This window comes from Natator depressus, chromosome 24 (assembly GCF_965152275.1).
Source record: "Natator depressus isolate rNatDep1 chromosome 24, rNatDep2.hap1, whole genome shotgun sequence".
In the NCBI taxonomy this organism is placed as follows: Eukaryota; Metazoa; Chordata; order Testudines; family Cheloniidae; genus Natator; species Natator depressus.
The window spans coordinates 9,866,439-9,892,038 of NC_134257.1; the positions used below are offsets into that span (position 1 = coordinate 9,866,439).

At 54.0% G+C, this 25,600-nt stretch overlaps 1 protein-coding gene across 1 annotated transcript; it reads right to left on the reverse strand.

Moving 5' to 3' along the window:
* Positions 1 to 1,324: 1,324 nt before the first annotated feature.
* LOC141977345 (immunoglobulin superfamily member 11-like) lies at positions 1,325 to 15,288 on the reverse strand. The gene is made up of 7 exons (XM_074938783.1): positions 15,237 to 15,288; positions 14,730 to 14,890; positions 13,259 to 13,463; positions 6,737 to 6,904; positions 6,201 to 6,323; positions 5,120 to 5,276; positions 1,325 to 1,661 (listed from the first exon to the last, which is right to left on the reverse strand). The coding sequence occupies exons 1-7, from the start codon at positions 15,286 to 15,288 to the stop codon at positions 1,325 to 1,327; spliced, it is 1,203 nt and encodes a 400-aa protein (XP_074794884.1).
* Positions 15,289 to 25,600: the final 10,312 nt, after the last annotated feature.

Consider the following 25,600-nt stretch of genomic DNA (forward strand, 5'->3'; position numbering starts at 1 on the left):
GCCTGTGACGCCGGGGGGGGGGGCACGGGGGGAGTGATGGCGTCAGTGCACAGTGAGGCGCCTGTCTCTGCCACCCAACCGCCGGGGGGGGGGGGGGTAGTTGCCGTGCAGGCAGGCTCCGTGTGTTGCTGACTTGGGTACCAGAAGTGGGCTGGGCCCTTTAACTATGGGAAAACTCGGGCTCTTAGTGTGGACAGATCTCCTCAGCCCCCGCATGGGAGCCAGGCAGCAGCCAAGCATGCAACAGTAGCCAGTGTCCGGTCCTGGCTCATCCCTGCGGCGGGGGGGGGAATAAAAAACATCCTTCAGACCCTCAACCCCCCTGAATGTTGGGGATCCCCTGCCGCCTCTGTTCTCTCCCTTGCCCCATGAGCAGACACCTCTCTTTTTCTTCCTCTGTGGTTTCATGCTTCCTGCCCCCTGCCTAGGGCCCAGGCATGGGGGCTACACTGGAAGTGGGGGTGCTCAGGATAAGATCTTCAGAAATGACCTGTGATGTAAGGGGCCCAGCTTGAGCCCCTTCAAAGGGGCAGGTTTCCAGGTGGTGCTGACCCTGGCCCTGGGAGAATCTGTCCCCTCTAAGGGGCTTAGTTCAGCCCTGAATCACCTGAGCATCTCCAGCCTTTACCCATGAATAACTGCGAGCCCGAGGCAGGAGATGCTCCGAACCCAAACAGCTTGTCCCCTTCCCTAGCCCGCCAGGCCTTGGGGCATTCAAGCCTGGCCACAGGGCCCCTCAGCAGTAGGGAGTGCTGCTCGGCAGACTGGGGGGCTGAGCTGTGGCCAGGGCACTGACCCAGGGGCCAGGCAAAGATGCCACGGTGCAGGCCAGGCGAGGTCACTGCTCCCATCTGATCTGGCATCGGCAGCAGGCTTTGCGGAGGGGCACTGCCTGGCCAGATTGGGGGGGGGCTCCTGAAGCCGTGCGGGGGCAGCACAGGGAAGCTAATCCTGCCTCTGCCCAGCCTCTATGTGACCTGGGTGCTAGGCAGAGGCCTCCAGGGCTGCCACCTGTCTGGCCCCTGGGCTGCGGGGCTGGCCGGCTGCCTCCCCAGAGTGGGGCTATCCAGCGTGGGGGCTTTGCCCAAGGGAAAGGGCCTGGGGGCTGAGTGCCGAGAGACACGGGGCTGGCTTGGGGGGGGGGGGGGGTTGATGGCAGGGTGGGGCTGTCCAGAGCACCCACTGGAGCCAGGCAGGTGGGAGCAGCTTGGCCCAAGGCTGCTGCATGTGCACAAAGGCATGTGCCTGCCCAGGGAGACCTGGCTGCTGGCATCGCCTCCCCCCGCCCCCCCGGCAATTTCTGTGCCCATTGGACCTGCTGCCCCTAGACCAGGAATCCAGGGTGCTTGGCTGGGGCTGGCTGTCGGTGGCACGAAGGGTGCCAGGCAGGCTCCTCCGACTGGCTGCCTGGCAGGGACTCCTCGGAGGGGCTGCTGCTGCTCCTCCTCCTGCCATGGGGCACTGCCCATGCTGGCTGTCGCAGCCCCCTGGGCGGCGCTGCCTGACTCCCCTCGCCCAGCCCGCGCTGGCAGTTAGCGTAGGTGGTGTTGGGGGTGGAGCTGGTGAAGATCCAGAGGGGCTTTGCAGCCTGGTTGGCCATGGGGATGTCGTTGGAGAGGGTCTTGGCCACGAGCAGATGCCTCGGTGAGAGGCTGTCGACTCTGGGGAGACATTGTGCACAGCAGCATCAGCCTCTGCCCTGGGCATGATGGCAGCATATAACCAGCGGGGCCCAGTGACTGGGAAGGGAAAACAAGGGACTGGAGGGGGGCAGGGGGCAGTAGGGGTGCTGTGCTGTAGGGGGCAGGGTGAGGGGTGCTGTGCTGCAGGGGGCAGGTGGGGCTCAGTAGGGGGCGCTGTGCTGAGGGTGCAGGTGCTGTGCTGTAAGGGGTTCAGTGGGGGCACTGTGCCCGAATTCCCGCTGCTTTTCAGCGGCCTGGACACATCTGCCTCACTTCCTGGCCTAAACAGCTGTGCAGTGCTGTGGCCTGTTAAAAGCCATCCGCCCTAGGACCCCTGCTAATCAAACCTGGACTGACCATCACCCCCGGCCCAGGATAGGCTCTCATCACTGGACGTCCCTCCCCCAGCTCTATCACGTCTTTCAAGGAGCAAGTCAGGGACTTGCTGGGGTAAGCTCCTGGAGGCGCGTGGATGAGAATCGCCCGCCACCGGCCAGCGCCCCGTGCAGCACCTTGCCCCTCCTTTGCTTCAGAGTCATGCTGCCAAGGCTAGACAGCCCCAGCGTGACGCCGTCCGAGTCCTGGCTCACACCAGCCAGAGCACCTCCCACAGCGATCCCTGAATCAGCAGCGTTGGCACCCCCCACACGTGCCAAAATCACATCCCCTCTCCCCCCAAAAAAATCACAGCTGCTTCAAAACGGTGAGATTTCTCAAGCAAGCCCCTTTGTGCTCGCTCCCCTCCTGCCCGCTTCACATGGGGGACGCTCCCTTTAAATACCCACAAAGCACCCTCATCGGTCACCTCCAAAGCCCTCCGCAAAACACTTGTCCCCGGCTGGCCTGCTGCTGGGTAGAGAGGACGGCCTGGCGTGCTGACCGGTGTCATATGCCCCCATCGGTCTGTCGGGCGCCAGCTGTTGGCTCTTGGCTTATACTTTGTACCCCACACTCATTGTACCCCCCCAACCTCGCTCCCCTAGCACAGTACTGGGGTCATCACTGCTTGCAAGGGGAGAGCGCCCCCAATTAACACCCCACCCTGCTCCCTGCAAATTAGAAGCTCCTTGGGGAAGGGGGCCGTATTTTTGTTCTGTGTTTGTTCAGCACCTGACACCAAGGGGGCCTGGTCTAGGACTGGGGATCCCAGGTGCTACCGGAATACACCTAATAAGTAATGATAATAATAGAATTTTTTTTAAACCATCTGCATCAGGTTTTGTTCATAGATTTTGAGCCATTCGGGGTCACATTTTCCAGCTTTTCTCCATGCCAGAAATTTACTTTTTTTGCCCCAATGAAAGCTGAGCAGTGTCCCCTAAAAAATCACAGGACTCCAGCTGCTAGGGCTTTAAGAAAAACACATGTCATGAGCCTCACTTGGCAACACAGGGCAGAGGCTGCAAACAGCAGCAGGGAGGTAACTGAGCCATAGATGTTAAGGCCAGAGAAGGCCCAACTCTGACCATCTCGTCTGACCTCCTGCATGGTACAGGCCGGAGACACGCTCCCCCACCTCCCGGAATCCTGCATCCAGCCTGTATCGTTTGCTTTACCCCTGTTTGTTATTTGCTCTTCCTGTCCCTAGCGCATGTCTCAGCCAGGCCACTTTGCAAACAGTTCAGCACAAAGTCAGGCAACACACTGAAATCCCAGAGCCAGGCTGATCCTGGCCAGCCTTCCACAGAAGGGGGAAGCAAAGACTTTAAACACTGGATTAAAAGCTGCTTTTGCCCCAGAGATTCCACCTGGGGAGCTCTCCCACCGTGAGGTGTAATCACAGTGTGTGTGTGTTTGTGTGTGCGTGTATTCACAAGCATGCACACAGCCCTTCACAGACACACTCCATAGCAGGACAGGCCACTGGGACAGGATTGTCACACCCGTTGTACTGAAGGGGAAACTGAGGCAAAAGGTGGGGAAACTGACTTGCCCAGAGTCACTAGCTCAGCGTTTCTCAAATGCAGCCACCAGTGGAAGTTTTTGCAGCCACGACAGCCTCCAAAGCATGGGTGGAGATTGACGGGGAGCAAAGCCCTCCCCTGCAGCCCCCAGCGGTTGCTCCGGAAGAGCCGTTGCCAAGGGCAGATGGCAGGGACTGGCACCGTGCACCACACAGCTCCTGGGGGCTCCAGGCAGCGCCTCCAGAGACAGGTGGGACCAGCGTGCACGGTGCTGGAGGCAGCCCTTGGCAGCGGAGGCGGCTGCGGCCTTCGGTCGCCAGGGCATTCCCCTGGGAAGCTCCCCCGCTCCCATCTGGCTGGGGCATGGAAAGCCTAGGACTCATCTTCCCCGGGGCCGGCTCTCGATGAAGGGCCGTGGGAGGCAGGGACAGAGAGACGGTTTGTCAGAGCAGCCACCAGCAAGGGTTGGTGGCCACACTCTGAAGCCACCAAAAAGTGTAAGAACCCCTGCACTAGCCGGTGGGAACCCAGGAGTCCTGGCTCCCCAGAGCAGGCTTCTTCCTGGACTCCTGCCTAGCTGCCAGGCTGTTGTTTAAATGAAAATCCAGATGACCGACTTTCCCAGGCACTCCCAGCAGGGATGGGCAGTACAGAGGCTCTGGTGCGATTTCTTTTTCGCTGTCCATGGTAATACACAGACTGAGCATGGAAAGGACTCTCAGCTCTTTGGTGTTTCCCGTGAAGTCCTGTGGTCGGGACACTCTGGGCTTTTGTTTTACAAAAAGGGCTGGTTTCAAGGAAAAGCCGGGAAATGTGCCCTCTAATGGCTCAGGAATCAGGAGGAAAAGAACCACACATTTGTTATAAAAGCGCATGTTTTTTTCAGACAATCTCGGGATTTTTGGAGCCTGACGTGTGAATTTCGATCCCTCCGGGTAGCCGATACGACTCCAGCACCCCGAACCTATTGCCACTGCCTCCTGCACGGCACTAAAGGATGTTACGACCACAGTGGAGCCAGACTTTCAAGAGCTCAGCTCCCCGCGTTTCTGAGCTCTTCTGAGACTGTCCCCCTAGGGGCCCAATTCTCATTTACTCGGGGTAACGGGGGCCTTTTTATGATGCTAGAGTGGGGTGTAGAGGCCCTAGTGTAAATGTGACTTAGGCCCTACATCGAGAATCACTTTACCCAGCACTGAAACGCAGCCACCTCTGGAGCAGTGCACAGCAGCCATTGTAATAGATGAGGTGCAAGGGGAAGTACCCCCAACCCGGCTGGTGCTGAAGAGGAGCCGTAGCGGGGCTCAGTCTAGTCCCTTGTCTCTCGAAGAGCATCCATATTGCCCCCGCCCTTTTCCAAGACCTCTGAACCCCTGGAGATCAAGCAGCTACGTGCCCCTGTTGGAGTGGAGCTCACGCCTCCCCCTCCCCCTCCCCCTCCCCCTCCCCCTCCCCGCTTTGCTCTGCTTTCCTCTTTCCTTCTTTTCACCCCTCCTCTCATCCTCATTCCCCCCACCCATCCTTTGAGCTCACCTGATCTCATTGTACGAATCCTCCACTTCCTCCTCCGGCCACTTCCGCACACTCTGGTGGTGCAACCAGAGCACCAGGGCTAGGAGAGCCAGCAGCACCAGCCCCATGATCAGGGTGATGGTGATGCCTGCCGCGATGCCCAGCGTGCCCTGCGGGGCTGAAATACACCAACAAGAGGTCACCAGCGGCTCGGCGGCCAATTGCTGCCCAGATGGTCAGGTGGCAGGGAAGGCGGATCGTGGTAGCAGGGGGTGCAGAGGAGCTGGACCGGCCAAAGCAGACGGCCCCACTGCTGGATTTGTCAGCAGAGATGGATGGGAATCGGATTTTCCGCAAGTTTGGAAAAAAATTTCCAGTGCAGAACGAAAATGAACAATTTCAACATTTCCCAGGCAATAAAATTCCGGAATAAAGACGCCGTTGGGTTGATCAAAATGTTTCCTAACAATTTTGTTACTTAAAAAGGTTTCCTGTCCCCCCTACTACTGTACAAGGAAAGAAATCCTGAAACGGAATGTGGCTTCGAAATGAAAAGTCGAGACGTTCCCGTCCAGAAAGGGCCAACTTGGAGCGCCTTGGACGTGTCCACATTTGCATCATTTCATTTCCCAGAATGAAATAGAATCAAAATTGACGCATTTTGCTGTCAACAGATCAGCACTTTCCAACAGAGAAACCTTCCCACGCATCCTTTCCCACCAGGCCTGGCCGTTAGCCACAGGGATTTAGAGGCACAGAGATGCTGGCTTTGGGTGCAAGCATCTCCCCTCTTGGAGCTTCAGCCCCAAATGCAAGCTGCTCCGATCTGATCCAGGTTTAGTGAACCAGGGAAGGGCCCTACGCCAGGGACGGGGTGGGGTACTGTGGGCAGCTGTCTCCAGCAGGACATGCTCTGCCTCAAGCCATGGCCGGAGCACTTGGGCTGGCTTCACAGCTGGGACCAGTTTGGTGTCCGGGTAGCCAATCAGAGGGCTCATTTGGATCAAGCTCTCCAACTGGGCACCGGCACTGCTGAGTGTCCAATCAGTGCCCAGCGTTTGATGAGTGGGATCCAGTCCCCTCTCCGCCGGCCTTGACTCACCCAGGCGCACGCGCAGCTGGAGGGCGCAGGAGCTGGAGCCCAGCGCGTTGGAGGCCGTGCAGCGGTACAGGCCCGAGGTGGCGGCCGTCAGGTTCTGCAGGGTCAGCAGGGCCCGGCGTGCCTCTGCCCCGCCAGCCGGAGAGCGAGGGGACAAACGAGAGAGCATCAGCTGGGGAGCCGGGGATAGAACCCAGCTCCTTGCGGGGCCAAGGACATGGGCTAAAGGGGACGGCTGCCCAGCCGGTGGTGGGACAAGACTCTTCTCCTCTCTGTGGGTCCAGCCACTAGACACCCCCCTCCCACTTCCCACTGGCTTCTTCTGCCATAGGATGCCCGTCACATGGCATCTGGCACACTCTGCCTGTCATGTGGCAGGTGCTACACGGTGCACGCCACTTTGCCCTGTGTGCACGACGTAGGCACTTTGGCACGCGACCCATGGCACAGGTACATGTGCGGCTCACACGCTCAGGGGTGGGTCCCTGATAATAAGACCCAGGCCCCACTCCATGCTGCACCCGTCCCCCACACCACACTGTTCCCAGTACCTGTGTAGCTCATCACCAGGGGCTGCTTGTCGGGGGGGATCTTCTCCCAGCTGAAGGTGGGGGCAGGCACGCCTTCCCGCACAGCACAGGACAGGCGGATGTCCCCCCCTTCCTCCCCACTCCCCTCGCTGGAGCACTCGGGGCTGGAGGGGGGCACTGCGGGGACACAGACCAGCACCCTGTCAGGGGGACCTGCTGTGGACAGGACAGTCTCTCCCCCCACCCCCATCCCTCCAGGGCCCACGGGCTGCCCAGTGCCCACAGCAGCTACTGAGAGCCAGGGCCGGCTCTAGGTTTTGCCGCCCCAAACTCAGGTGGGCCTGGGGCTCGCAGGCGGCGCGGGAAGTGGAGGGAGTGACGTCACCTTCTCCCAGCGCCAGCAGGGGCTTTCCTCCCTCCCCCGCCCGGCCTCACAGAGAAGCCCCGATATAAGGGGTGGCACAAGGCAGCACAGCCCCGGCTCCCTGGCAGGACCTGCCCTCTCCTCCCCAGGTAGCGGCGGGGCCCTGGCAGCTCAGCATCCCGGGGCTGGGGCTTCCCCTTCCCGCTGCGGCCAGGGGTGCAGCGCCCTCGCCCCGTCTAAATGGCGCAGCTCCGAGAGCACAACTGCCCCCCCAAAAGGGTGGCCGGAACGCCGCCCCTGGAAACGTGCCATGCTTGCTTTGCTGGTGCCTAGAGCCGGTCCTGCTGAGAGCCCCGGGGTTGTGAGCGCTCAGTGAGAGAGCTGGGGGATGGGCTGGCCCAGCTAGAAACCAAGAGCCACTAGAGACCAAGAGCCACACGGCTCGGTGCACATGCACTCTAACACACACACACTGCACAGGGCACACTCAGTGCACATGCACTCTCTCTTACACACACTGCACAGGGCACACACAGTGCACATGCACTCTCTCTCTTACACACACTGCACAGGGCACACACTCAGTGCACATGCACTCTCTCTCTTACACACACACTGCACAGGGCACACACTCAGTGCACATGCACTCTCTCTCTTACACACACACACTGCACAGGACACACACTCAGTGCACATGCACTCTCTCTCTTACACACACACTGCACAGGACACACACTCAGTGCACATGCACTCTCTCTCTTACACACACACACTGCACAGGACACACACTCAGTGCACATGCACTCTCTCTCTTACACACACTGCACAGGGCACACACTCAGTGCACATGCACTCTCTCTCTTACACACACACTGCACAGGGCACACACTCAGTGCACATGCACTCTCTCTCTTACACACACACACACACACACACACACACACACACTGCACAGGGCACACACATGCATATATACACTCAATACCTAGACAACACCCTCATGGTACAGACACACACACACACCCAGCAATCAGACCAAGGCACCACACACACCACTACGTGCTCACACACACACCTTCCTCCCAGGTGCACACGTCACACTAAATCTCATGCTAACACAGATCGTAACACAGAGGCACACAACAAAGTGTGCACACAACACACACCCAGACAGCTGCTCAGATGTGTGCGCACACGCGGAGGCGCAAACAGAGGCACATGCACCCACTGTTGCCAGAGGTGCACAAACACACACACACTAGCACTCACTCCCAGCCACACTGGGACACACACACATTCCAACCCCCCCACACACACACACTCAGACACACACACCACAAGACTCAGACAGATACACACCCCCAATCTACACAGCAGGGGTGGCCCATCCATATAGGCGAACTAGGCGGTCGCCTAGGATGCCAAGTTAAATGGGGCGCCAAGTTCGAGGAAAAAAGTAAAAAAAAGAAAATAAAATGAAAAAGATGAAAAAAAATACAAATAAAATACCGAAGATGTCATTATTTCTATTCCTGTGCACGTACGGAGGGAATAGGAATGATAATTTATTTCTCTACATTTCTGATAATTTATAAATATGTGTGACGATGTGACGCAGCAGGGAGGGGGGAGTGTTGACCTGGGAATGTGCCCTGGGGACGGGAGACCTGAGAGCCTGTCACCTGAGCCAGGAGGGGGAGGGGGAGGTAACACCTCTGCCCGGGAATGTGGATGGAGGCTGCAGCAGGGAACCTGCTGGGTGGGTTTAGTTTTCAGTTTGGGGCTGGGTGGAGGAAGACAGGGAACCCCAGGCTGGGGTCTAAGCTCCCTGCTCCCCCAGAAGGACTTCACTGAGGGGTCCTGGGTGTCCCCACAAGCTCTGTTTTGGACTGTGTTCCTGTTGTCCAATAAACCTTCGGTTTTACTGGCTGGCTGAGAGTCTCAGTGAATCCCAGGAAGAGGGGTGCAGGGCCTGGACTCCCCCACACTCCGTGACAATATGTCAAATCTTTTATTTACTGCAAAAATAAATAATATTTTAGTGAATTGTTTTTCAAGATGACCCACTCCACAATTTTGCTAAGCAGTAATTCAGCCACAGTGAAACACATCCGCCGGTGGCAAGAGCTGCAATGCTTATGACACCTAACTCGAATATACCTCAAGGTCGCATAGCCAGAAATTCATGTAGAGCGGAGATCTCGCGAGTTGATACATGTCAAACGGTCATTTTAACACACGTCGCAGGTAGACGGTTAAGAATCGAGCCAATACTGTGGAAAATTGTGTTTCTTGGTGCCAAAGAATAAAGAATAAAGTCTTTCAGCATTATAAATCCAAAATGTGAGTATCTTTAAGCGTTATTAAACCTTAGCGTTATTATCAGGCTGGATAATTATGAACTTTTCTTTGTCATAACTGGTTCACACGTAATAAATAAGGGCCATAAAAGAAAAGTAACAGTGTTAAAGCTTAATAGACTACGAAAGTGATACTCCAAGCGGGTAACCGTGAGGAAGGGGATTACTTTCCAAACAACCGGTGTCGGCTCATAACGTTGAAAAAGGTCATTTTGTTTTCGTATAAACGCTGTAACTAACTGGTTTAATAGGTAAGTGAGTGTGTGTTACTAATCAGTGACCCTTTAAGCAGTGAAAAGACGTGTTGGGATGGCTGCAATGTGGTTTAAATCGTCAGCCATGTGGTATGTCAGCCATCCTTAACCCTACAATGCTTGCAGTCAGGAGCACAGTACATAATAATATTCATATGCCCCATGGCAGAAAGAGGAAAAAGAAAACCCTCAGGAGCTGAGTATCAGAAACGAAAAGCTGAGAAGGAAAAGGACCAAGCAAAACAGCAGGGATCCTCCCTGAAATATCTTCTCCGTAATCCAGATAAAGATGGAAGCAGTTCACAGCATCCAGATGAAGGAATTTTACTTGGAGAGGAGGTTAGCTCACATCCGCATGGAAGCAGTTTGGAACATCAAGATGCAGGTATATTACTTGAAGATGAGGGTAGCTCACATCCACAGAAAAGCAGTTTGGAAACTCAAGATGATGGAAACTTACTTATGCTCATGCTCAAATACATTTGTTAGTCTCTAAGGTGCCACAAGTCCTCCTTTTCTTTTTACTTCTAGATGAAGGCAGCTCACAGCATCAGACTGATATGGAAGTGGAGAAAATTCATTCACCTTCAGAGAGACATGCAGAAATTGAAGTAAATGAAGTAGAAGGAAGAAAGGATGAGGAAGTTACAAACAAGTTACAGTATGGGGACCCAGCTTCATGGCCCAGAGGTGATAGCAATGTGCGGCAAATTCTCATGGAACATGGACCCGAACAAGTTCATGAATTTCCCTTCCCTAAGGATGGAAATAAAAGAAAATTCTCTGCTCAGCATTACAAGAGGAAACTCATTAATGGGGAAGAAATTCATCAAAACTGGTTATAATATTCAGTGCTGAAGGACTCTGTGTTTTGCTTTTTCTGCAAGTTGTTTAGAAATCAGGCAGTTGGTACATCACTTACTGAAAATGGTTCGAAGGACTGGAAACCGTATCTTCAATTCTCTCTTCACGTGAAAGAAGTACAGAACATTTGGAATGTTTTCAAAATTGGAAAGAACTTGAATGACGATTGAAAAAAGGAAAAACTATCGATGAAGAAAATTTACATGTGATCAAGGAAAAAGGGGATTATTGGCAACTAATATTAGCGCGTCTGATTGCTTTAGTGAGAGTTCTCGGTGGGCAAAATTTAGCATTCTGTGGCCACGGCAGAAATTAAAAATTATACATTCCAGGTAATGGAAACTTTTAAAATTTGTTTGATCCAGTCATGAAGGAGCGTCTACGTAAAATAACTGATCATGAAACACCGGTTCGTTACTTTGGAAAAAATAAGCAGAATGAACTGATTCAAATCCTAGCAAATGTCATTAAAAAGAAAATTGTAGAAGCTGACCATTCTGCAAAATACTTTTCAATAATACTGGACTGTACACCAGATGCGAGTCATGTTGAACAAATGACGATGATCATTCGTTTTGTGGATATGGAAAAGTCTGCAGATGAAGATAATGTTGAAGTGCTCATAAAGGAACATTTTTTGGGTTTCGTACCACTGAAGGAGACGACCGGAGCATTTATGACTGAAACTATTCTACAAGAGCTTGAAACAATGTCATTATCTGTTGAAAACTTACGTGGCCAAGGCTATGATAATGGGAGTAATGTGAAGGGTAAAGACAAAGGTGTGCAAAGGACAATGATGGAAATGAATCCTAGGGCCTTTTTCGTTCCTTGCAGTGCGCACTCTCTGAATTTGGTTGTCAATGATGCTGCTAGATGCTGTTTGGAGGCAACGTGTTTATGTGTTTTTCTCAGGCTCAACATGCCGTTGGGAGATTCTGACTTGCCATGTGAATTCTCTAACTGTGAAACCACTTAGTCAGACAAGATGGGAGAGTCACGTTGATGCTTTGAAGCCTCTTTGCTATGAACTTGGAAACATTTATGATGCCCCAATTGAAATTTCTGATGATACTACCTTTACCGGATCATCTGGCAATACGGCACGTTCAGATGCAGAAGCTCTTGCAAATGGCCTTTTCAAGTTCAAATTTGTGACTTCACTCATTTTGTGGTATAATATCCTTTTCGAGATTAACCTCACTAGTAAGCAGCTTCAGGAAAAGAACTTGAACATACATTCTGCTATTCAAAAACTGCACCAAACTAAAAATATTCTGGAGGAATTCAGAAGTGATGAAGGGTTCAAAAGAACACTGGTAGATTCTCTCGAGCTTGCTGAAAAAATAGACATTCCGACAGAATTTGAACCAGAGCCAGTTTGCATTCGGCAAAAGAAACAGCAGCTTTGGTATGACAGACGAGACACACCCATTCAGAACCCGAAACAAAGATTCAAAGTGAGTTTCTACTTCGCAGTCCTTGATACTGCTATTCACTCAGATGACGAAAGATTTCAACAGATGCAGCAGCTTGAGTTACTATTTGGCTTTCTATAAGATATCCACAGCTTGCAAAAGAAAACAGCAAAACAGATAAGAGAATTTTGTATAAAACTGGTGTCGGCATTGACTCAGGAAAATTCAAAAGACATTGATGCTACAGATTTGTGTAGTGAGCTTCAGGCTTTCTCAAGACAACTTAAGAAACATTCCACTCCTAAAGAAGTACTGAAGTTTGTTTATGAAAATAAACTCACAGATAGTTTTCCAAACATTTTTATAGCTCTACGCATTCTTTTAACTTTGCCAGTTTCCATGGCTAGTGGGGAACGTAGCTTTTCAAAGCTAAAATTGATAAAAACATCTCTGCGTTCAACGATGGTGCAAGAGAGACTTGTTGGACTTGCCACCATGTCAATAGAGCATGAAATAGCGGGAAAACTGGATCTAAAAGAACGAGTGACTGAATTTTCAAAACTTAAAGCAAGAAAAGTCATGTTTTAAGAGCACAGAGTGTTTTTATTGTAAATATTTTCTTATTTCTTTCTATATTGGATGTGGTGGTAATGGCAGTTAAAGCAGGATAGCGTAATGGATGATTTTGGATTTGTAATAATAAATTAACATTTTTAATGCATTTTTATTTGAAATCAGACTTAAATATCATCTAGCTGCTGTATACAAATCTATTCTGAAAATTTCGTGTCTCTATTTTATCTGATCTCAGAAACATTAGTCAGACAGACGGACAGACGGACAAACCGAATAATTAAGCCTCTGTTTAAAAAAAAAAATGCTTAAAAAACATTAAAAGGAAAAAAGGAGCAAAATGTTTCCCAGTTTACCAAAAACCTCAGCCTGGATCTCCCCTTGGGGTTTGGGGGCGCCAGTTGCTGGCAGCTAGTCTAGGGCCACCCCTGCTGCACAGACATACAGATAGACACATACCAAGATCTGCACACACTCAGGCAGACCCACTCACACAACCACACCCCCAAGACTCATACACATACACACTCAGACACACACACCAAGAGCTACACACAGAGACAGACGGATACACCCCAAGACCTGCATGCACTTGGACACACACACACGGACATATTCAGACAAGCACCCAATAGACAGTGTAAAGGCAGGCATGCTGGGGGGGGGCGGGGCTTCTTCCCCATGAGGGCGGGACGTACCAAGCACGGTGAGCTGGATGACCCCGATGTTGGGCGTGTCCCTGTCGGGTGGGTTCATGACGCTGCACTGGTACGTCCCGCTGTCCGAGCTGCGCGTCTCATTGAGGAAGATGGTGGCACTCTGAGCGGGCGGGAAGGCGAAGCCCACGCGGCCCGTGTACTGGGACAGACTCTCCACCACCTCTCCCTGCTCATAGGCCAGGACCTGGGGTGGAGGGGAAGGGAGGGAAGAACCCAGTCATGAGCCAGAGACATCTCCCCTTGCTTCCCTCATTGAGCACAGGGCACTTCCATTGCACTCGCAGAGGCAGTGTGGGCCAGTGGACAAAGCATTAGGCTGGGAGCTAGGAGTGCCTACGTCAAATCCCACTGCTGCCACCAACTAGCTGGGCTAGGTCAATCGATGGCTATTAGCCAAGATGGTCAGGGACACAACCCCATGCTCTGGGGCTCACTCGATAAGTGCCCTGTTCTGTTCATTCCCTCTGAAGCACCTGGCAGTAGCCACTGTCAGAACACAGGATACCGGGCTAGCCGGACCATTGGTCTGACCCAGAGTGGCCGTTTGTATGTTCTTATACCCGGAGGGGCTAGTGTCAAGCCCAGTGTCAGCAGGAGCAGGGCTGGGCCTACTGCAGAGGAACAGGCACGGCCCTTGGGGGGGAAGCCCAACTGGGGTCTGTTCAAGGACGCATCCTAGGGTGGTGCTGCCAGGCAGCACCTTTGCCCCAGCACTGCCTTCCCCCTCATGACGGGGAGAGGGGGCTGCTTTTAAAGTTACTCTTTAGGTTAGTGGCCTGAAAGGCGAGGCCAGGCTGTGATCTACAGTATGAGAGAGGGGCAGGTGGCTCATTGCCCTCTCCATATAATGCTCCTAAGCAGCTATGCAGCAGTACCCCATGGGGGCAGGGCAGAGCAGGGGAGGGGAGCAGAACTCCCCCATGACTCCTTAGCGAGCTCCACCCTGAAATCTGCCTCGTTGTTCTATCCAGACAGTGTGCCTGCAGCTGCTGCTATTATTCCTGTGTGTCAACACCTTGCGAAACTGTTAGCCTCACTAGTATCCTGCAGCAAGGAGTTCCACAGGTTAATGGTGCCCCAGTTTTGAGAAATTGCACAGCGCACTCACAACAGCTCCTCTCTCCTGCGATGCCTGCAAAACTCTGCCATTTGACAGCAGCTGGTGAACTGGGATTGCTGTTTACTGGGCATCTCAAGTTCATTTGACCTTGTATATTGATCTCCCCTGCTTCCGCCCCCCCCCCCCCGGCCCATGGCTTTCATGCCCCCTCTCTTCCATTGCTTTCTCCCACCAGTTTTGTCTGGCCACCATCCTAGGCTGTGAGCTTTCTGGGCAGGGACAGTGTGCAACATCCTAGGGCCCCGATCCCTGACTGGGGCCTTGATCCCTGACTATACCAAAGCTAACCGCCCTCCCGCAATGGAATGAAAAGGGCCACGCTCCACGAACCTGCTGGGGGCGGTCTGGCTCCACCCGCGGGGTGACCGTCCAGATGATGTTGAGGCGACTCAGAGAGGCCGTGGTGTGGAAGTTGCAAGGCAGAAGTGTGTTCCCACCCCTCGCCACCTGGATGCTGGCAGCGCCCACCGACACCTTCACTGCGCCCACCACTGGAAAAGGCACAACGGGTGGAATGAGCAGGGAGGATCCTGGCAGTGAAAGCTGGGAGCCTGGCCAAGATTCAGAGCCAGAGGAGTGAAAACCAGACAAGCTCCCCCAGCCAGGATGGCTGCCAGCTAATGATGGCTGCCAGGGCTAATGACCTGTGTGGCTGAAACAGCCAGGTCCCACAGAAAGGGGCTGGAACAGCCTCCACCCTCCGGTGTGAGGGCACCCGACACCCCCGAGCAGTGGGTGAGGCTGGCACAGCCTAGAACTGGACACAGGAACGGTTCCTGGCCATGCTGGGCCAGAACAATTCTAGCATCTGGCCTGCGCCAGCCCAGTGCTTGTTACCGTGAGGACTGTCAAAGCGATCCCACAACAAAGGGTCCATGTAAAGCTCCATTCCCCATTTGCCTGCATTAGCCACCCAGCTACCCAGAGACGCAGCTCTCACCCACGCAGGGTCCCCCCGGGCAGAGCTGGGCGTTACATGGGGCCTAGCGGTACGTGGGGCCCATCCCCAGTTGCCGAGGGGAATTTCACCCTGGCTGAATCTTTGCTCCAACCTTGGGAACTCGGGAGCAGCTGAAGAAACCGTGAGGAAGAGAAAGTCAGGGCTGAGGCTGGGCCAATTGCAGGGAAACCAAAATACCCTGAGGCTGGCTGGGGGATTCCCAAGCCAGAGGGACCAGGCTGTCCCAAAGCCACACGCAAGGGGCAGCCAGAGCACAAGAGAGTTGGGGCACGATTTCGGGACTGAGGAGTTGGAATACGTCTAGAGCAGCAGTCCATGTGTCTGTCTGGCTTGCGCCAGGCAACTATGTTTTGCCAATTCATTTTTGCCAATGAACCATCAATAGTAATTAGTCCCACTCGGTAATTAACATGGATTTATCTCCTGTCCTGCCTCCCTCCCAGCTTGGCTGGGTTAACCCCTTCGGGGCCAGAGGCGCGATTAGGAGCCCAGTCACACATCAGCTCCAGCCCGCTTAACCCGCTCCAGGCTGGGAATCTCAGCTGGATGCAGGAGATGGGGGGCTGAACAATGGGGCACTGTCCTGCAGTGGGGGGGGGGGGGGAGGGAATTGTTGTGGTCACTTGCTCCAGGGAACTGCACAAAGTGGGAACCATCTGCCTGCCCTATTCCCATGCCAGATAATTAAGGGAGGCATGGGGGGAAGGGGGGGGAATGACAACTCCTCAGGGTAATTGGCACTAATTAGGAAGCGCTGTGTGAGGGGCCATGGGACAGGCAGCCGCAGTGATGCCATGTCTGAGGGGCCTTGGCCTGTTCACTAAGGTGCCCACTGGCTAAGACAGCCCCTCCCCAGCACACTGCAGCAAACACCAGCACTGGGCCCATAAAGGCAGCCTGGAAAGATCGCCCCCCCCCACCCCCCTACCATGAGAGGTTCCTGTCCATTCCAGGTGGGAGCAATAGAGGCCTCCATGTGAAAGACCATGCTGCCTCAGAGCCCTTAGCCCCAAGGATCTCCAAGCGCTTCCCAGACAGCTGCACACAGGGGAAGGCTTGCCGGCCCATGTGACAGACGGGGACGCTCAGGGAAGGGAAAGTGACTCGCCCACAAGCCGAGACTAGAACCCAGGCACCCTGAGTGACCCGGCTGTGCCTTAACCGCTAGTCCACACTTCCCTCCCCACCAGTGTCCATAAAGGCCGCTCTGCTGGGCTTCCAGTCAGCTGGGCTCCTGCCCCTCCCCAGCCCATTGGTCGTCTCCAGCCCCCTGGTGCTCCTTGGCGTGTTGCTGGGAGATGGGTTTGTGGTTGGCCACACACCCGTGGGGGTGTCATCAACACCCCCTCTCCCTCCCCATGCCAGCAGCCCTGAACAAAGAAACCTCTCAGCCTAGAAAAGGCCACTGCACAGCGGTAGCTCTAAGGCGCCAGGCAAGCGTGATGGACGGACCGTGATTTAGCCTGGTAACACAAGGCAATGATGGCAGATCTGCCACTTGGAGGGCTCAAAGGGTAACTGATATGTGGGAAACTGAGGCACATGGTGATTACATGAATTGCCCACGCTAACACAAGGGGGTAAGAAAGAGGTGAGAATACAACCCAGGAGTCCAGATATGTAGTCTGCCCTGCTCTCAGAGTCCACTCCCCTCCTAGGGCTGGAAATAGAACCCAGGAGTCCAGGTGCTCAGCCCACCCCTCCCCCTCCCGCTCTAACCACTAGGTAACTCCCCTCCCAGAGCTGGGAATAGAACCCAGGAATCCTGACTCCCAGCCCCTCCCCCGCTGCTGCTCTAACCAATAGTCACGCTGCCCCCTCTGAGGGCCCTGGGTGACCGTTGCAGTGCAAATGACACCATGCCGCGCTGCCCAGACTATGAGAATGAGGCAGGAAAATTGAGGATGATCGAGATCTTTGCTCCCCCAGAGAACGATTCCCCAGAAAATCAGACACTGGGAGTTCGTCTACGCGGCAAAGAAAATCCCATGGTGCCAAGCCTCTGAGGCTGGGTCAATGGACGTGGGCTTGCCGGGTGAAATTCAGCAGCACAGACAATCCCCCTCGGGCTGGAGCCTGGGCTCTGGAACCCAGCTAGGGGGAGAGTCTGGAAGCCTCGGCTCCAGGCTGAGTGGGAACGTCCGTCCACGCTGCTGTTTTCAGCCCCACAGCCGGAGCCCTGCAGGCCCGAGTCCATTGACCCTGCCTCTGAGACGCAGCGACAGGGGGTTTCTTAGTAGCGTAGACGCACCCAGCAGCGCTTTTATCTGTGGACCTTATCTGTCCCCTGTCACCGCAATGTCTGAGCACCGCACCTTCTGCAACGTATTTATCTTCCCACGCCCCCGTGTGGCAGGGCCACTATCCCCACTGCACACAGGGGAAACTGAGGCACAGGAAGCTAAGCAACTTACCCCAGGTCACACAAAAAGTCTGTGGCAAAGCAGGGACTAGCACCCAGCTCTCCTAGGTTCTAGCCTGGTGCCCTAATCTCTGGGCCAGCTGGGCACAACCAGCCCCTCACAGTGTATTATTCCCACTTGGCACTGGCATCCAGGATACCACTGCGCGTCGGACAGCAGTTCCCAGAGGTCTCACCTCTCTGACCCCACCGGGGCACCCTGTGCTACCCACTGCTCACCTGCGACACCTTTGCTCATGCCTCTTGAAAGCGTTAACCCAGAGCTCCCTCGCATCAGGGGGCCGAGGGGAAGAGACAGAGCTCTTTGCATGGTGCTGCAGGGATCCCTGGCTGTGGGCATGGGGGAGGGGGTTTGAAAGATCTGGGATTGGCACCTAGCTCTAGGACTTCCATTCCATGTCTCTTCCCGGCGCCCAGCCCCCGAGGCTGACCCCCCCACCCCAACCGCTGGGCGAAACCTCTTCTGTCCAGCCCCTGGCTGCCCTGCTCACCCCGCTGAGCGCAGTCTGCAGGGGCTTTGACCCGAGTAGTGATCGGGCCCAGAAGGGGCAGGAGGTGAATGTGTGGAGTCACCATCCCGGCCAGGGGAGGAATTGTCCCCTCTCCCTTGTCCCATCTGGTTTCCCTTTTGTTCTTTTCCATGTTCTCTCACTCCCTCTTGGTGACTCCCCTTGTGCCCCCAGCCTTGTCCCCCCCCAGGGTACCTGACAGGTAGCAGTGGAGAAGCCACAGGCTGGCGGGGGCGATGGGGTGGCTGCGGGGTCTGGTCCTCTCCCTCGGGGCCATGGCTGTGGTATTTAGCTCAGCGAGTCCATCCCATGCTGCGCTCGGTTCCCTGCCGGCTGCCTCGCTCTGTCCGTTCCCTTCTGAACTCGCCTTTAGTCCCCTCCCTCTCCCCGAATCCAAGGCATAGCTCAATGGACATGAGCACAGGCGGCGGTGCCCCCTCCTCCCCCCCCCCCGCTTCTCAGGCAAGCTGCCAAGGCCCAGTTCCCTCCCCCCCCATTTTAATGGGGAGTCACTAACACCTTGCAGAAAGAGAACAGGGACAGTTACTGCCAGAGTGGAGCACAGCAGGGGCCCATCTAGCCCGGTATCCTGCCTCCAGGCCAGCGCCAGCATGGAAGAGACCCCAGGATAACCTGCTGCAAGGGAAGTTTCCTCTGACCCGCCCCTGTAACAGCCATCTCATGAGTCCCTCCATATAGGACCCAGGGCCCTGTCAATGTGGATTTAAGGTGCCAGCACCAGCGTTTTTCAGGCCATCCCACCATCCCCCTAGACCGCAGGGAACCCCCCTAGGGATGACTTTCCTTCGATCAGGCCATTCCTGACCTCCCCGCTGAGGATGCCAGTGTGGGGGACACTCAGTGCCAGCTGCAAGGGTGGTTTTTGTCAGGGGAGCTCCTCAGACATGGAGGTGAAATGCTCGGCATCCCATTCCCAATTCTCCAGGCCGCACCCTGGCGTATGTGTTCGATAACTCACCAGGGGTCATAGAATCGTAGAATATCAGGGTTGGAAGAGACCTCAGGAGGTCATCTAGTCCAACCCCCTGCTCAAAGCAGGACCACTCCCCAACTAAAGCATCCCAGCCAGGACTTTGTCAAGCCTGACCTTAAAAACTTCTAAGGAAGGAGATTCCACCACCTCCCTAGGTTATGCATTCCAGTGTTTCACCACCCTCCTAGTGAAAAAGTCTTTCCTAATATCCAACCTAAACCTCCCCCACTGCAACTTGAGACCATTACTCCTCGTTCTGTCATCTGCTACCACTGAGAACAGTCTAGATCCATCCTCTCTGGAACCCCCTTTCAGGTAGTTGAAAGCAGCTATCAAATCCCCCCTCATTCTTCTCTTCCGCAGACTAAACAATCCCAGTTCCCTCAGCCTCTCCTCATAAGTCATGTGTTCCAGTCCCGTAATCTTTTTGTTGCCATCCGCTGGACGCTTTCCAATTTTTCCACATCCTTCTTGTAGTGTGGGGCCCAAAACTGGACACAGTACTCCAGATGAGGCCTCACCAATGTCGAATAGAGGGGAACGATCACATCCCATGATCTGCCGGCAATGCCCCTACTTATACAACCCAAGATGCCGTTAGCCTTCTTGGCAACAAGGGCACACTGTTGACTCATATCCAGCTTCTCGTCCACTGTAACCCCTAGGTCCTTTTCTGCAGAACTGCTGCCGAGCCACTAGGTCCCTAGTTTGTAGCAGTGCATGGGATTCTTTCTTCCTAATGCAGGACTCTGCACTTGTCCTTGTTGAACCTCATCAGATTTCTTTTGGCCCAATTCTCTAATTTGTCTAGGGCCCTCCTTATCCTATCCCTACCCTCCAGCGTATCTACCTCTTCTCCCAGTTTAGTGTCATCTGCAAACTTGCCGAGGAAGAGGAAGGGTCAGCAGCAGCGTTTGAACCCCTGCACCCTTCAGCCTCTCCCACTTGAGTTTTTTACTGGCAGCGGTAGTAAGCTGTTATCCTGCATATGGAACAGCCACTAGAGGGGGACATGACACATGCTTCATAGGTGTGCGTTCCACCACCCACAGCAGAGAAGCACTTTAAGTACCCTGCTACCATAGGTACCAACTTTCCAATGTTCTGGGAAGTACTCGACCCCTGGCTCTGCCCCAGGCCCTGCCCCCACTCAATGCCTTCCCCCCAGACCCCTCCCGCCTCTTCCCACCCCTGCCCTGCCCCTATCTCTTCCCGCCCTGTTTCGTCCCTCCCCTGAGCACACCGTGTCCTCACTCTTCCCCATCCCCCCTCAGAGCCTCCTGCACACCGCAAAACAGCTGATTGTGGCGGGTGGGAGGCTCGGTGAAGTGCTGATTGGCAGGGCCCACTGGCGGGAAGGGGGAGGTTTTGATAGGGCGGCTGCCCCATTTTTTCCCCATGAGTGCTCCAGCCCCGGAGCACCCATGGAGTCGGTGCCTATGCCTGCTGCAGTTAAAGCAGTTCAATGTTTGGGTACAGACAAGGCCTAACTGTGACTTGACCCAACATTTATCAGTGTCTGGATTAGCATTTAGCGAACACTGGAGTAAAAATTCTAGTGTATACTTAACTTTAGTGTTACCTGTCAGCTCTGTGCTCTTCGGGAACCAGGGTGCAGTATCCAGCCTGTCTGACTCATGAAGGACACCCCCACCCACAGCCTCTGCTTGAACCAAAACCAATCAGAAAAAAAAACTGAAAAGGCCATGGGAGACTCACCTAAACCCCTGGGACAAGGGTGACAGGATTAAGGCTACTCCCTTAGCCTCATTTGCATTAAAAATGGGACAGGGAGGCATCTCTATTAGCATACAGAATGGAGAACAGAAATTCCAAGGCAAGAACCGCACTGCACTCTGGGACCAGAAAAGCAAGGAAGCACTGCATGATGGGGGATCTCTGCTCCAGGTGTTAATGAACCCACGCCCGCACACACCCAGCTCAGCAGTTATCAGACCAATTCTAGTAATAAATCCTTTATTGGTATCCAAAATACTGAAGCTGCCTAATTGCATTGTGAGCTCCCTGGAAGGAACACTGCCCATAGCCAGGAATGAGCAGTTCCTATTGTCTACCCTGAACAAAACAACTTTGGCATACTCTCTTGAGCCATCAGTTTACCCATAAACAAATCTAGTGTTCTCCCTTGAACCATTGTTCTTTCCCTACAAAAATCCCGACCCACGCTGAAGTAAGTGTTCTGATGCCTGGATCCAAAATCTGCATCAGTTCCACTGGGACTTCATCTTCTCCTGACTGATCGTGCTGGGGGCTCTGCCTGTCTCCAGCACTCCGGACCCTCAGCTACCACCACCACCTGGGACCCCCGATCGATTCAAGCTTCACGGAGTGGTCAGAACCCAGCTCTCTCTCGCTCTCTCTCTAGGTGTAGCCTTCTGACCCTGACGTGTGTGATCAGTTATAGATTTCTAAACCTGACTTGTATAATCAACTGTAAGTTAGATTTAATATTATAACTGTTTCGTTTGGAAAAAGAAAAGGAGGACTTGTGGCACCTTAGAGACTATCAAATTTATTTGACCATAAGCTTTCGTGAGCTACAGCAAACACAGACTAACGGCTGCTGCTCTGAAACCTGTTTTGTTTGGCTCACCTTGTATGGATATTACCTGGCAATAAATAACTTTCATTATTAAGCTGGTTGCTTCTCTCTCTCCTCCTCGTGGGTGTTTTTTGGTTTCCTCATTCACTCTGCAGCAACGCTCCTCGTACCTAAGAGAAAAGATCCCTGCAGCGACCAAACATCCTGTGGGGTTTGCTCATCAAGTGGGTTACGCCCAGAACAATTGTAACGTGAAAGTGGGGATCGGGACGTGCTGAACCTGGGACATATGAGGGTAACAGCTGGGAAATGCTGCTTGACCCAGCCTGCTGCATCCAGGGACATAAGGGATCAGCTTGGGAGTGCTGATTAACCCGGTCCTCTCAGAGGTGGTGGTGGTGGGTGTGGGTGTGGGTGTGAGAGAGACAGATTGAGATTCTGGGAACCTAGGTCCTGCAGGCTCCATTGGGAGGGACTTGCAATAGGGAGAAGTAGAGCTCCATATGAGAACACAAGTGACACAAGCAGTACACGGACAGAATTACAGAAACCCCTCAACTCCCCCCCCAGAAGAGTAACCCTAATAAATGAGCGTACCCCAAAGTAACGGGCAAAGCTGGTAACATTGGAGCCTGAGTCTCATTTACGCTGCTCTGTTGTGCATGGTAGGTAATTACACAGTAATTGTAATGAAAGACCAATTATTAGAAAACCTCAGCCCTTATGAATGCTTTACATAGGAAGGTAAATAGACTGATTGACTGATTGATTGATAAGTGCCTCTCAACCTTTCCAGACTACTGTACCCCTTTCAGAAGTCTGATTTGTCTCGCATACCCCCAAGTTTCACCTCACTTAAAAACTACTTGCTTACAAAATCAGACATAGAAATACAAAAAGAACGAGGAGTCCTTGTGGCACGTTAGAAACTAACAAATTTATTTATTATTATTATTTAGTCTCTAAGGTGCCACAAGGACTCCTCGTTCTTTTTGCTGATACAGACTAACACGGTTACCATTCAGAAATACAAAAGTGTCACAGCCACTATGCATCCGATGGAGTGAGCTGTAGCTCATGAAAGCTTATGCTCAAATAAATTGGTTAGTCTCTAAGGTGCCACTAGTCCTCCTTTTCTTATTGCTGACTTTCTCATTGTTACCATATAATTATAAATCAATTGGAATATAAATATTATACTTACATTTTAGTGTATATCGAGCAGTATAAACAAGTCATTGTCTATGAAATCGTAGTTTTTACTGACTTCACTGGTGCTCTTTATGTAGTCTGTTGTAAAACTAGGCAAATATCTCGATGAGTTGATATACCTCCTGTAAGATCTCTGCATACCCCAAGGCTACGTGTACCCCTGGTTGAGAACCACTGAGAGAGAGAGAGAGAGAGAGAGATGGGGGTAAGGGGATAGATAGATAGATAGATAGATAGATGGGGGGGTATGGGATCAGATAGATATACGGAGTGTATGGGGATAGATGGATAGATAGATAGACAGGGTGTACGGAGATAGATAGATAAATGTGTATCTGGAACCCATTAGCCGTCCAGTCCTCTGTTCTACCACTTGCCAACCTTCTTGTTGCCTGTTTAAAGGGCCAGCCCTTCCCTAACATGCCTGGCTTTGATGCGAAGGCTGATGTGTTCATTTTTTTACCTGGCTCTCTCAGTTTCTACAAGGGAGGTTAGGGCACAGCTGGGGTTCTCAGATTTCCCTGCACTGACCATAACTAAAGCACAGGGAAGCAGGACACCTGAGCTCTATTCCCAACCCTGCCACTGCCTGCCTGGGTGACTTTCCCTGAGTCGCTGTGCTGCTCTGTGCCTCAGTTTCCCCATCTGTGAAATGGGGATAAGGACACTTACAGCCTTTGTAAAGCACTTTGAGATCTACTGATAAGAGCCAGGGATTATTATTTGTATAACATGAGCAGGTCTGGGCTCCAGCAGAGAGGGGGACCCCTGGTACTTGGCGCTGCACAGAGACAGTCCCTGCCCCCAAAGAAGTCAATCGAAGTAGATGAAGGGTGAGACGGTAAACTGAGGCACAAAGAGGGGAATGGCTTTATCCCGGTTACGCAGCAAAGCTGGGACTAGAACCCAGGAGTGCCGAGGACCAGCCCACGCTCCTTATCTAGCTATTGCTGGCAGCGGCTCAGTTAAAACGATGCAGGAAGCGGTTAGCAGGAACTGGCTCGTATCCCGGGCCAGGCTCTTCTGTGCAAAGACTCTGCTTTAGACAGAGCAGCCCGCGGGCCGCCAGAGCCAGGGGCCGACCAGCCCCGGTGACGCCGACCCGATGGCCCGGCTGCGCACGGGAGGAACCTGCTCCTCGGCATTCTCCCGCCTCGCGCAGGAGAGAATGGGAGGCCCAGGGGGAGGATCCCTCAGGGACAGGGGTAAAATTCCAAACCCGTTCTGCAAACGTAGACGGCGAAGGCGACTTTGGACGATACAGCACCCGCGGGGAGGGATTGACACCGCTTCCCCCTCCCCTGCAGGGCTGGGGGGCTGGTAGGGCCGAGCGCTCACCTGGCCCGGGTCACTCACTTTACACCCCCGGTAACGGTGCCGAGGGGTGGGTCTAAACTGGGATTTTCTAAAGTCTAATTGTTCAGCATTCATTAATATTACTCCAGCAGAGCCTAGGGGAGATCTGACCCCAACCGAGAACCGGACCCCGTAGTGCCAGACACCATGCAGACCCCAACCGAGAACCGGGCCCCCATAGTGCCGGACGCCACGCAGACCCCGACCAAGATCTGGGCCCCCATAGTGCCGGACACCACGCAGACCCCGACTGAGAACCAGGCCCCGTAGTGCCGGACGCCACGCAGACCCCGACCATGATCTGGGCCCCCATAGTGCCGGACACCACGCAGACCCCGACTGAGAACCAGGACCCCATAGTGCTGGTCGCCACACAGACCCCAACCGAGATCCAGGCCCCCGTAGTACCGCACGCCACGCAGACCCCGATCGAGAACCGGGCCCCCGCGGTGCCAGTCGCCACGCAGACCCCGACCGAGAACCGGACCCCGTAGTGCCAGACATCATGCAGACCCCAACCGAGAACCGGGCCCCCGCGGTGCCGGTCGCCACGCAGACCCCGATCGAGAACCGGGCCCCCATAGTACCGCACACCACGCAGACCCCGACTGAGAACAGGGCCCCCGTAGTACCGGGCACCACGCAGACCCCGACCGAGAACCGGGCCCCCGTAGTGCCGTGCGCCACGCAGACCCCGACCGAGAACCGGGCCCCCGTAGTGCCAATCACCATCTTACCAGAGGGCAGCAGACAATCCCTGCACCAAAAAGTTTACAATCTAAATAACGAACCATCCCCTGGGCAGTAAACAGCCTCGATTCAAAGGGGCTTAAGTGCCTAACTCCCTTTGGCTCGGTTTAAAATTCCCGTCAGGATTTCCACCTTGACTCAGGGCCAGAGTCCCCATTCCCTGGCTCAGCACATCGGAAGCAGGACTGCAGCAGGTTACACTGGGTTTATGCTCGTGTAAATGATGGTGCCCATCACTCCACCTTGCACGGCTGGGGGAGAACCCGGGGGGGGCAGCGTGTGTGTGTGTGTGCGGGGGGGCGGGATCGGTCCCTGTTGTCTCATTATTAGGCTCTGCCCCATGGCGCTCTGGTCTCTTCCTGGCCCACAGCACCCGAGAGCCTCCCAGAGGGGCCCAGCCCGGCTGCCAGCCAAACCAACAGGAAAATGACCAC

Excerpts from the sequence above, each read along its gene's own strand:
- LOC141977345 (XM_074938783.1), bottom strand. The coding sequence starts at position 15,288 with ATGGAGCTTTACATGGACCCTTTGTTGTGGGATCGCTTTGACAGTCCT. Across the intron at positions 14,891-15,236 it reads TCGCTTTGACAGTCCTCACG|TGGTGGGCGCAGTGAAGGTG; the intron begins GTAACAAGCACT and ends TGCCTTTTCCAG. Across the intron at positions 5,277-6,200 it reads CCAGCTGCGCGTGCGCCTGG|CCCCGCAGGGCACGCTGGGC; the intron begins GTGAGTCAAGGC and ends GGTGTATTTCAG.